Source organism: Arachis ipaensis, chromosome B05, assembly GCF_000816755.2.
Source record: "Arachis ipaensis cultivar K30076 chromosome B05, Araip1.1, whole genome shotgun sequence".
Lineage (NCBI taxonomy): Eukaryota > Viridiplantae > Streptophyta > Magnoliopsida > Fabales > Fabaceae > Arachis > Arachis ipaensis.
This window is the reverse complement of record NC_029789.2, coordinates 129,898,306-129,911,077: the sequence shown is the minus strand read 5'-3', so window position 1 is coordinate 129,911,077 and position 12,772 is coordinate 129,898,306. Positions and strand designations below refer to the sequence as shown.

At 31.9% G+C, this 12,772-nt stretch overlaps 3 protein-coding genes across 6 annotated transcripts in view; all 3 read left to right on the top strand.

The window, feature by feature from the left end:
- LOC107641105 (pentatricopeptide repeat-containing protein At3g22470, mitochondrial-like) overlaps nucleotides 1-9,414 on the top strand; it is a gene marked incomplete at its 3' end in the record, with an annotated part of 32,777 nt that extends 23,363 nt beyond the window's left edge. The window contains exons 3-4 of the mRNA XM_016344611.2: nucleotides 1,958-2,706; nucleotides 8,256-9,414. Of these exons, the coding sequence (XP_016200097.2) occupies nucleotides 2,051-2,706; nucleotides 8,256-9,414 (1,815 nt within the window). The remainder of the gene's footprint in view (nucleotides 1-1,957; nucleotides 2,707-8,255) is intronic.
- Nucleotides 1-10,944, top strand: part of LOC107644127 (pentatricopeptide repeat-containing protein At1g62930, chloroplastic) — a 49,245-nt gene extending 38,301 nt beyond the window's left edge. The window contains exons 2-5 of one of the 4 annotated variants that reach the window (XR_002347154.1): nucleotides 4,192-4,249; nucleotides 6,470-6,524; nucleotides 6,834-6,902; nucleotides 10,569-10,944. The gene's annotated coding sequence lies outside the window, so the exon portion shown is untranslated. Of the gene's footprint in view, nucleotides 1-4,191; nucleotides 4,250-6,469; nucleotides 6,525-6,833; nucleotides 6,903-8,022; nucleotides 8,080-10,568 lie in introns of those variants that run through there. The other 3 variants (XR_002347157.1, XR_002347153.1, XR_002347156.1) reach the window with 3 other exon arrangements.
- On the top strand, nucleotides 9,384-11,943 carry LOC107644126 (pentatricopeptide repeat-containing protein At1g62930, chloroplastic-like). The gene is made up of 2 exons (XM_021102757.1): nucleotides 9,384-10,080; nucleotides 11,429-11,943. Exon 1 carries the CDS (start codon nucleotides 9,415-9,417, stop codon nucleotides 10,072-10,074), a length of 660 nt encoding a protein of 219 aa, XP_020958416.1. The 5' UTR covers nucleotides 9,384-9,414; the 3' UTR covers nucleotides 10,075-10,080; nucleotides 11,429-11,943.

Here is a 12,772-nt window from a genome sequence, read left to right as displayed (position 1 = left end):
TCTTGATTATAGGAGTAGATATAATTAACTCTTAGATGTAATCAAAATAAATATAAATTTATTCAATTTTTTAAATTTTATATTAATTATTAAAATCATGATATAATGGATGTACTACTATAAAAAAATGAAAATGACTTCCCAATTATTTTTTTTATTGAAAAAAAAAATGACTCAATAACTGTAAAGTCTAATTTAAACAACTATGGACAAGTAAAATAAATAATGAAAAACTGACATAAAATTTAACTTTTTTTGTTATTTGGTATAAAATTAAATATAATAAAACAAATCAATGTTCTCATACATAATGACATAAAATTTAACATTATCCTTTTTTTAGATTCATCTTTTTTTTTTAGTTTTTATCCTTATTTTTGTACTTTATTTTAATTTTATTAAACTAAAAAGTGCTAATATAATTTAATTTTAATTTTTAACTTTTAATCATAAATGAAAATATGTAACTTTGTATGCATTAGATTATAAAAAAATACTCATAATAAAAAAAATTAAATAAGAGTTACGAGATTTTTTTAACTTTATTTTTAAAGTAGTATTCACTTTTGAGTGTAATAATTACGAACTAATATATAGTGGTAACTAATTGCTATTGAAGAGAACTTAGAAGGAGAATAAAAATGGAGGAAGGAAGAGTATTATACTTAAATTAATTTAAATTTAATTATTCTATATATTAAAAAATTAAATAACTTATAATTTTTTTATTTAATTATTCAATACAAAATTTTTGAATGCTTGATATCTTAATTTTTTCTTAAAATGATAAAATATGACTTAAAAAGCAACTATGAAAAATAAGTATCTATATAATAGTTATACATCTAGATATCTAAATCAAACAAGAAAATAATTCTTTAACAACTCAAAAGTTAACACAATAGATAGCTATGGATCAAAGTGATAAATAAAAATAAGAGTTGTGATAATAGTATGGTGGTAATTGATTGCGGTTGGGGTTAATAGAAGAAAAAAAAAGGGAGGGGAATAAAACAAGGCAACATAATAATGACGACAAAACAATAATAGTTATACATGTAAAAAGAATAATAAAAAAATAATAGTGTATGATATGATGAGATGATATAATTGTTTTTTTTAATTATTAGTTAGTGGTATTGTTCATATTGTTATCGATTGATATTGTGAAAAAAAAAAAGACATCAAAATTATACATATAATTTCTATACACAAATGGGCATTTCAATTTGATATTATTAAATATAAATATTAAAAAAAGAAAAAACTTATTTATGGAAATAGAGTATGTGATCCAATGCATCACGGCTTTAGACTAGTAAGATAATAAAAGTAGAAACAAATCACCTTGAACAAGCTTGATGCTACGCTGACTCGTTGAAGCACTCTTCAACTCAACGCATTCCATTTTACCACCATACTCCTCTTTGATTGCTATAATGTTGTCATTCTCACGAATCTTGTTAAGGTGTGCTCTTCAAATCTCAAAGCTCTCTCCTTATTCTGTTCCCCATTCCGCTCTCCGTCTTTGCTTCCCTTCCACTTCATCCCTACACTCTCCCTCTCAGTCCCAATTACTTGATGAAGCTGTTGATTCCTTCACTCGCATGCTCTCTATGCGTCCTCCTCCATCCATCATCCAATTTAACAAGATTTTGGGATCTCTTGCCAAGACCAACCATTTCCTCACCACCATTTCCCTTTTCCAACAATTGCAAGCCAGGGGAATCGCTCCCGATTTGTTTACTTTGAACATCTTACTCAATTGTTGTTGCGGCATGGGTCGTATGACGCTTGCTTTCTCTGTGTTGGCCAGGATTTTCAGGATGGTTCCATAACATTGAATACACTCATTAAAGGTCTCTGTCTCTCTGGTAGGGTTGAAAAAGCACTGCACTTTCATGACAGAGTGCTGCTGGCTCATGGATTTCACTTCGACCAAGTCACTTATGGGACGTTGATCAATGGGCTCTGTAAGACCGGACACACATCAGCTGCTATTCAAGTGTTGAGAAACATCCCACGGTATGGCATTGCTCCTGATGTCTTCATGTACAACGCAATTATTGATAGCTTGTGCAAGGTTACGCTTGTAAGTGATGCTTTTTATTTATACTCTGAAATGCTTGCTAAGGGAATCTCTCCCGATGTTATCACGTACAACACTCTAACTTATGGATTGTGCCTTGCGGGCCAACTTAAGGAAGCCATTGATTTACTAAATCATATGATTCTCATCAACATTACTCCAGATGTTCATACCTATAGTACTTTGATGGATGGGCTATGCAAGGAAGGAAAGATCAAAGATGCTAAGAATGTGTTGGCTATGATGATTAAAGATGGTGTGAAACCAGATGTGGTTACTTATAATTGTTTAATGGATGGGTATTGCTTAGTTAATGAGGTAAATAAGGCAAAATTTGTATTCAACACAATGGCCCAAAGTAGAGTGTCACTTGATGTTCAAAGTTACAATATCATGATTAATGGCTTGTGCAAGAGTAAAATGGTCGATGAAGCCTTGAATCTCTTTGAAGAAATGCGTTGTAAATACTTGGTTCCAAACACGGTAACATACAACACTCTTATTGATGGCTTGAGCAAATCGAAGAGAATCTCTTGTGCTTTGGGGATTCTTGTCGAGATGCATGATAGAGGTCAACCTGCTACTGTAGTCACTTACAGTTCCTTGTTGGAGGTTCTGTAAATTCTGTGTCTGTTGGGTCAGAGGACTTTGGCAATGCCATAACATCAATCAATTTTCCACTTTCGATTTTTGCAATTGCTATTAACCTTTTTAATTCCACTACTTTATTGATTCTTTAGATGATATTCTTAGATATAGCTTATAGATTTAGTGTTTAAGGTCTCTTTATAGCAATGGAGTGTTCTTTACTGTTATTCTATGAGATCATATATTTATCATGCTAGAAACTAAGCAAAACTAAAAAGATTGAAAATTTTGTTTTGTTGTTTGTTTTCTGCTATTCTGTTGTGCAACTTATTTTTCCGTATCTTTGTAGGTACTGCATATATATATATATCGAAATAATTCCTATCACTGTTTTATCATAAGCAACCATGAGCTATTGTTTATTTGATTAAATCCTCCGGGAATTGTTGTAAAAGGAAATTTAAGTAGGTACTAAGTATTTATTCTTAGGCTATATAGTTTTCACTTCCATCTTAAAAATAAAACCCACCTCTAGAATGCATGTCCCCTCTTTTCATCAACCTAAGCAACATTGAGTCAAGGTTAATATGGTTCAGTTATCTCAAAACTTGTGGCCATTTTCTTAATTAATGCTACTCAATTGTATTGCTTGGAAATTGCTTCTGCTGAAAATATGTACATTATGAGATACTTTTTAGGAGAATGTTTTTCTGTTAGTTCTTAGATAATTGACCTCATTATTTCTTGTTTAGACATTACTCCATTGTCTCTTAAATCTCTGTTTATTAGCATTTTAAAAGAAGTTACTGGCTTGGAGTTTTGTTATGTGGTGTTGTGATGGGGGTGTTAAACGTGAAACAATATAGAATTCTTTGGAATTGCAGTTGATTTTATTTGGTGAATTTCTTTGCATAATTATTGTATTTATTTACTTTCAATTAGATGGGTAAATACCAATCCACCGTGTTATATGTATAAATTTAATTGGCTTTATATTAGTCCAAACTATGTTGAAGCTCTCTAGTGTGAATTTTCCTTTATACTTTGATTTCTATTTGGCCTATTCGGAACATATTGTGAGACACTAGAATTCTTCAGAATCATACTCACTGGATTTTAAACTTCAAAATTCACTTTTTTCATGAAACTCAAACAAAAATCACTTCATCTCAAACGGATAAAATATTGATGTTGCTATAAACTTTGCAAAGTCAATCTTCATTATAATTAGGTTCTTCATTTATATACTTCCATGCCAACTTGTGTGGTTCGTGCTGCATAAAACAGTACTCCAAATAAACATTTGTTACTGCAAAGGGCATAATTTTGCTGCATGGTAAGAGTATATGAATATACAATGTGTTTCGGATATTGCAAGTTTATCAACAAGAAGATATCTCTGTCATCAAGAGTTGTTTCAGACTCTACAGAAAGGGAAAAATTTAATATAGTTAACCAATTCTTTGTTCATTTTCACTGAATAGTATTATTTATTTATTTATTTATTTTTTCAGCTTTCGTTATGCAATCTGCAATGGAGTTCTTTTCAGGTTCTACCATTTGTAGGCACAGGTAATTTAACTTTTATGTCATTGAGAAGTTGCGGTTCTTCCTTGGAGCAGAAGAAAAAATTGATGGTGCTGGTAATTGTTGGCGCTATAAATAGTGACCGCTAGTATATTTAATATTTAATATTTATTATGAAATGTAAATATAAAATTTACTAATATTATATGATAATTTTTGTGTAAATATTATATGATAATTTGTTATTTATTGTTAATTTTCTAGTATTAGTTCCTGCAAAATTTCATAGGTTAAGTTTCACCTAATCAATTTATAAGAAGTTTTTATATTGTACATGTAACTAATTTTTTATATTATTGAATTTGAATTATATTGTTAATTGTTGTCTTATATATTATTGAATTTGAATTAAATAGTAATGTCAGGTGACTTCTGATATAGTCTAGTTAATACAATATATAATACAGTAGAAACAGATACTACAGTAAAGACATAAATGACTAATATATTTCTAGTCATGCAAGAAAGAACACGATACTTGAGTGTCTTTCTTCTCCACTACCTCAATATATCAAATCTATTAAAATCTTTTGTTACATGATCTTTCAGATACCTATCAATCTCATTCTTATTGAGTTCACTTGGTTTTATTTTCTGTGTTTGCTTCCATTTTCTCAAAGGATCTTCAATCATAATGCTATTATTGTCACTTATCTCTAAATTAGAATTTGGTTTAATATCTAAAAAAAAGTTAGCATTTTGAGTGTTAGCTAATTTTGCCTCCAAATACTAATTTTTCCTGCACATATTCTTCTAATTCCTAATTTTCAACAATCATCATTCAATCATAATTTTTCTCTCCAAATAATTTTTTTTATCACCATCATTCAACAATGGCGAACACTTTCAGGACTCCAATAATAGTACTACACCTCCAGCATCTTTGTACTTTAGGCTATCACCTAAACACAAGAATGTACAATGTTATGATAAAGGTGAAAATGAACAAGCACTGAAATATCTTCATGAAATGATTGTTAGAGGCTTATTGAAAAGACAATAGGAGAAATAAATCAACTCAAATTAATAAATTTTCTGTTGTCAAAATTTGTACAGAACTTGGTGAATTTTATATCTATTGGGTTGGAGGATTTGGGAAATGCCATGAACTCACTATCACCTTGATTTTGGTTATCTCACTGTTATTGAATTAATTTTGAACTTGTGTTATTGGCTGATTTTTTACTTTGTTACCAAGGCTATCATGCATCCTGTTTCGGTGGATATTCCTAGTTGTAACTGTGCTTAAGATTTCTTGATAGTAATTAAGAGCTCATGATTGGTCTGATGAGCAACTGTGCTTTATTTGACTAAATCTTCCTAGAATTCTTCTAAAAGATATGCTGTGGCAAGATTAATGACATAGATATATGATTTTCACTGCCGTCTTTAAAACAAATACATCTACTAAATGCATGACCCCACTTTTTTTGGTTGGCAATTTCAACATTTTGTTATTTTTCAAAATCTGATCACAGCTGAAGAAACCTGTATACAAAGTATGTGATTACACTTGATTTTTCAAGGGAAAAAAAGAGGGGCTGTGCAAGAAGGAATTTCTAGGAATTTGTCTACTATGGTTCAAATATGAATTATCTTTAAACCTTTGTGCTTTTCATAATTAATACTACTCAGCTGTAATTCTTAGAATCAATTGAAAATTTGTACATTATGTTTATTTTCATAATTAATGTTACTTAGTTGTAATTAATGTTTTCCTAAGACCTTGGTTCATTTTCATAATTAATGTTACTCAGCAGTTAATGCTTGGTTGAATTATTTCATTATTTCTCGTTAAAAAATCCTATATAGGGATTATTATATTGTTCTTGTTTAAAATCATGTTGAAAAGCTTTTATTATTAAAACATGGTTTGGAGATTTGTTGTCTGTTATTAGCTACACCTGTCACAAAAGATTCGGGGATTCTAATTCCAAGTACAATTGTTTCTACACCTGTTTCTTTGGGTTTTCTAAATCTTCTCTGCAGTGATGATTGGGGTTAGAATAAAGAATTAAAAGTGAAACAATGTTGTAGAGTTTGAAATTGCATTTCTTTTTGAAGAATATCTTTGAATATCAAAAGTTGAACTCTGCTTAAGTGCTGATTAACTTATTTCATGAAATTGATATGAACTTGAATTGGTGGTTGAATATATTGGATTCTTGACATTTTCATCTTTGTTCCATGCTTACTGATTGCTAGGTGCACCCAAGCATGTTAAGTTGCAGCATGGCAAAGACAATATTGAAGTTCTCTAGTATGAATTTTCCTTTATACTTGATTTCAGTTTGTCTATTTGAAATAATTGCGAGACAGTTGATTTAATATTTTCTCAGCATATTTGATTTCTAGTTGAACCCACCATTGGATTTTAAGCTTCAAAATCAGTTTTGGATGGAAGTGAATAATAGCTACTTACTTTCACAGAAATCACTCTTCAGACTGCACTAATAAACATAAAATGAATTGATCTCAAACAAGATAGAATATGGTTGATAGCATGCTGAATGCTTCCTGTAGATATGGTTTAATTTTTTTTCCACCCTTTCTTTTTTCTTTCAAATAGGTATGTGATTTTGGCTTATCATGAATGAAGCACAGTACATTCCTTTCTTCCAGATCAACTGCAGGAACAGTAAGCCGTCATAATCCTCATTTCTAAGCTCAAATACTGTGTCATACCCTCTGCCTTCTGAATATTTGTTCTTTCATGTTGTTGTTCTATATTTTGCTGCATATATTTTATGTTCGTTGTGCTTTATATTCTTCTGAAGATATACAAACATACACAAATGGAGGCATTTGCTATTATCTTTCAACAAAAAATTTGGAAAACCAGGAGCTTCTTGCCGTTTAAAATTCATTATGTTTGGGATGTTATATTAATTCTTTTGTGATGATGAATACCTATCTTTAGCCTCGGCTTTTGTTATGTTCAATTTATAATACAATTACTAGTTCTATAGGCCAAGAAAATGTCGATTAAATAAGGTTTGGGAGAATGAGAGAAGGAGGAAAACACAGAGTGAGAAAGAAAAGAGAATTCAGAGAGAAAGATAAGACATTTATGATCTGCATTACTAGTGAGCTTATCACTAATCTGTGCTTATGTATAGAGAAGAGTAGCTTGCTGTGCAAGCTAGTACAAAAGGTACAACAGTCCATTCATTCTTAAGTTAGTTATGATAGCTGTAACTAACAGCTGTCTTATCGTAGCTGGCACTGTTCTCACAGCCAACAGTTCTTTCATAACTAACTTGTAACTCTTCTCTAGACTTTACCAAACAGTTCTTTCATAACTAACTTGTAACTCTTCTCTAGACTTTACCAATTCACTCTACTACGATGAATGGTTTCTGGTAACAAATGAGGAAATCTTTCTTAATTTTGTTGAGGCCTAAACATGAAACTGTTGAATTTTGCTTGTTATAATTAAATTTACTAAAGTTGTTGTTTGGTAAGAGTTTCTGCCTTTCTGGAAAAAAAATATAAAGACAGGGGAGATAGAGATAATTGCACAAATTTTTTCGTAGGGAAGACCAACTTTGTGCATTTCTCTGTGTCTCCTTTTCAAATAGGTCTGTGTCCTCTGATAATTGCCAAATGGGGCCTTAGTTAACTACATGCTTTTCATCTCTACCTCAAACTCCTGTCTTTCATATGTGTGATCAGCTCCGATATTCTGGACGTATTTAGTTTTGCTGCTAAGCCTTTGTTTGGCATTGCAGTACATTCATTTTTTATAACATGTTCAGGCCGAATGGATGGCGCCTGAGCTGAAGTGTTAAGAAATGAACCTTCAAATGAAAAGTAAGCTCAGTTATCATTGGTTTTCATCATTAATTTTTTTAGTCTTTTAAAATTAATACTAAAATATGTTTTGATTTTTTAACTTTTTATTTTTGTTTTAATTATAATGTTATAATAGTTTTTTTTAATATTCATAAATGCTATTTTTTTTTCTAACTCTCTTTTTAATATTCCAAAGTTTCAAGAGTAAGAAATCGCGTACATACCGGATAAAAATTGAGAAAACTATTTCCGCAGAGATAGCAACGTCTAGTCGTCTATGTCTTGGAGCAGAGAGCAGAGAGCAGAGAGCAGAGAGCTCTCCCTCAAACTTAACAGCGAAAGTGCGAATCACTAAAATGTTGTCATCCTCAACCTCAAGGATCACTTTCATTTTTAGGTATTCTCTTCTCAAAATCCCTAATTTTGTTTCCTTCCCTTCCTCTTCATCCCTTCACTCTCATTCTGAGCCCCCATCCCTTCGCCAAGTTGATGAAGCTGTTGATTCCTTCACTCGCATGCTCTCTATGCGTCGCCCTCCATCCATCATCCAATTCACCAAGATTTTGGGATCTCTTGCCAAGACCAACCATTTCTCCACCGCCATTTCCCTTTTTCAGCAATTGCAAGCCAGAGGAATCGCTCCCGACTTATTTACTTTGAGCATCATAAGTCAGGCTTTTCATTTATTCTCTGAAATGCTTGCTAAGGGAATTTCTCCTAATGTTATCACATACAGTTCTCTCATTTTTGGATTGTGTCTTGTGGGTCAATATAAGGAAGCCATTGATTTGTTAAGTGAGATGGTGCTTAGAAACATTATACCAAATGTTCGTACCTATAGTATTTTGATCGATGGGCTATGCAAGGAAGGAAAGATCAAAGATGCTAAGAATGTGTTGGCTGTGATGACAAAACATGGTGTGAAACCAAATGTGGTTACTTATAACAGCTTAATGGACGGATATTGTTTGGTTAATGAGGTAAATAAGGCAAAATATGTATTCAACACAATGGCCGATAATAGTGTGTTTCCTGATGTTCGGAGTTACAATATCATGATTAATGGCTTTTGTAAGAGTAAAATGATCGATGACGCCTTGAATCTCTTCGAAGAGATGTGTCGCAAGAACTTGGTTCCTGACACGGTAACTTACAATACTCTAATTGATGGCTTGGGAAAATCAAGGAGAATCCTTTGTGCCTTGGAGCTTCTTGAAAAGATGCATAATCGAGGTCAACCTGCTAATATAGTCACTTACAGTTCTTTGCTGGATGCTTTGTTCAATATCAAACAACATGACAAGGCACTTATGTTATTTAATCAGGTAAATAAGGCAAAATATGTATTCGACACAATGCCCCTAAGTAGAGAGTCACTTGATGTTCAAAGTTACAACATCATGATTAATGGCTTGTGCAAAAGTAAAATGGTCGATGAAGCCTTGAATCTCTTTGAAGAAATGCGTCGTAGGTATTTGGTTCCAAATACGGTAACTTACACCACTATTATTGATGGCTTGAGCAAATCAAAGAGGATCTGTTGTGCTGTGGAGCTTTTTGAAAAGATGCTTGATAGAGGTCAACCTGCTGACATAGTCACTTACACTTCCTTGTTGGATGGGATGTTCAATACCAAACAACTTGACAAGGCACTTATATTGTTCAATCGAATGAAAGAGAGTTGCATTGATCCAGATATATATGCATACACCGTACTTATAGATGGCCTGTGCAAAAGTGGAAGACTTAAAAATGCAAAAGAGATTTTTCAAGATCTTTCCATTAAAGGCTATCGTCCAGACATGAGGACATACACTATTATGATAAATGGGCTTTGCAAAGAGGGCCTACTTCATGAAGCATTGGCTTTCTTGTCAAAAATGGAAGACAATGGCTGCTTACCAAATGCTGTGACTTATGAAATAATCATTCGTGCTCTGTTTGAAAGAGGTGAAAATGATAACGCGGAGAAACTTCTTCGTGAAATGATATCTAGAGGCCTATTGCAAGGATAAAAGTTGGTGAGATTCCTTGTTAGACATCACAAAATGTTGTTTGTATCTCTTTCTTTTTAACTTGTGTTTTGTTCTCGATCATCTTTCGAGTCCATATTAACGCTTTTAGATCTTCACATGATTGTGATTCTTTATTCTGCTTTACCCACACCTAAGTGTTTTCTCTGTCGTTGCTTATTTTATGGCATTTTTGGTGACTAGATGGCTGTTATATGTGGCTTGTCGGATATATCATTATTTCCTTTTTTGTTTTTGTAATTATATATGTGCATTGATGTTAATTTATTCCTAAGCTGAAATGGTTGTGATTTAATCATTCAAAGGGAATCCTTGTTAGTTGTGAAGCTTCCCTGCACTCTTATTGTCTTTCGATGTTTTCATTTCCCCCATATTTAAAGTAAACTCCATGCAGCAGCATACTGTCTGATGTAGCCTTAGATGAAATCTCAAATGTTATTTTGCAAACATCTTCTCATTTTTCTGTGTTCATGCAGTTATACCTGAAGCATATTGTACCAAAGCAATCAACTTGATAAAAATAGTTACTGATTCAAACTTCAAAGCCAAAGGATTTTGATCAAACACTAGCCTCTTGCGCAATCTCCAAGCAAGAAACATTTGCACAGGTTAATGCTAAAAAAAGTTGGAATACTCTATCATGAATTGCATGTTCCCATATAATCATGTTAAGAAAAATAATAAACCTATAAACTTTACAATTAAATGAGAAACTTTGGTGGTATATTCGGCTTTTAAGTTTGAATCTCATTAAGTGCATGTTTGGGCGCCATTATTTTGTTAAAAAAAGATCTTTTTTTTAATAAAAAGCGATCTTTTTTTATTTTTTAACGTATTTGGCAAATTTCTAGTAGTAAAAGTAAAAGCACTAGTAAAATAAAAAAAAGATCTTTTTTGAAAAGTTGTAATTTACATCTTTTTTTAAAAGATATTTTTTCCTTAAAAAAAGATGTTTTTCGTGTAATAAATGAATAAAAAAGTACTTTAATTATGGTAATTTTAAAGCTAAAATATTGTGTTAAGAAACAATTTTGTGATCAAATCTGGTTTTAATGAAACAATTATGGTAATTTTATATGATAGGAATTGTTCAGGAGAGAGTATTTTAATTTGTTAGCTGAGCTAAACTTGTAGGTTGATGGCTTGATAACTTTCATCTTTATGCTGGCTCTACCATAGATCAATTGATTCATTTGAAACGTTCTTGGAGTTATCATGAAAAACATTGGTCCATTTGTTTGTTGTTTTTTTTTTTTCCAGAAGAAAAAATGACATTAAAAATTTTGAAAAAATGGCATTTATCATTGTCTTTTGAGTTTTTTTTTTTTTTTTGAAGGTGGAAATAGAAAATAACTAGTTTACAAGGGCAAGCAGTAGCAGAAAGCCATTGGATTTTATTCAGATGCCATTAAACTAAGCAGCAAGAATGCAACATACTACAGTAATAGGGCCCAAGCATCTAAGTCTTTATGTATTAGAAAGCATCTAAGTCTAGTAGGTAGATACTGAATATTACTAGCTTAGACTATACAAGATGTGGATATTACGTTTATCATATTGGATTGAAAATTTGAAATATGAGATATGCAGCTGAGCGATGTTAAGGTAGTTCGAGGCAGGTGTTGTGCAGCTGTTTGTGTAAGATCAAGCTTTGTACTTTTAGTTTTGTTCCATTTATATCTTTGTACCCTTTATTGCTGAGATTGTTAATTTGTTGTTGTTAGGTCTATTGTGTTTCTGCAACGGCTTTGATTGGTTCTTGTAATGCTTTTTCACTTATCTCGATGGCTTATTAGGCGAAATGCTCTCTCTTTTTTTTGGGGAGGTATAAAAGAATTATGCTGGAACCAAGTATGATTTGGTACTGTTTGATTTTTTATTTTTATATATATTTTGTTATCTTAGTTACATTTAAAAATTATATATTTGAAAAAAATACATTTGATATTTTCAATTAGAAAATGAATGAAGTTAAAAATATTGTTCGAAATAATCTTCATTTCACATAATAGGGGAAAAAGAAATAAAAATGAATTGATTTTAAGAAAAATAAATTACGGGCCTGCTACACATACAAGCTTACAAGTTGGTCCAGCCCAAATACAAGTCACGCGCATCAAGAGAGATTACATGGAGCGTCACCTTCACGCGCTCAATACTCAAACGGTTACGTATGGCAAACTCTTTCACTTCTTCCACTTCTCAAAACGCTTCGAAAACAAGGAAACCCTTCCATTTTCGAGCGAAAATCAAAGTTCAAAATATACAAGTCATTGTTCGAAACCTCCGTCAAAACACCATCAAACTCTCCATCAAGAATCTGAAGAGAAAACAAAGCAACAATACTCAACGTAAGTTCATTAATATTCCTGTATATTTTCCATATTACAAACTACGTTTTGCTTTCCTTCTACGTCGTTGTTCTAGGGTTTACTGTTACTCTTGCTTCTTTGTTACACTGTTCTTCTACGTTGTTGTTCTAAGTTATCCTGTTATTCTTGTTGTTCTAGATCTTCTGGTAAATGATTTTTGGGGGTTTATTCCGTAGATTGGGGGGTGTATACTGCTTGAACTTGTAATGTGGCTTGATATTGAAGCATGTTTGAGTGATATCTGACTGATATATATGGATACTATATCTGAATCATATCTATGGGAGTATCTCACTGTTATCAATGGG

Bases quoted from the DNA above. Each gene is read 5' to 3' on its own strand.
- LOC107644126 (XM_021102757.1), top strand. From the start codon at position 9,415: ATGCCCCTAAGTAGAGAGTCACTTGATGTTCAAAGTTACAACATCATG.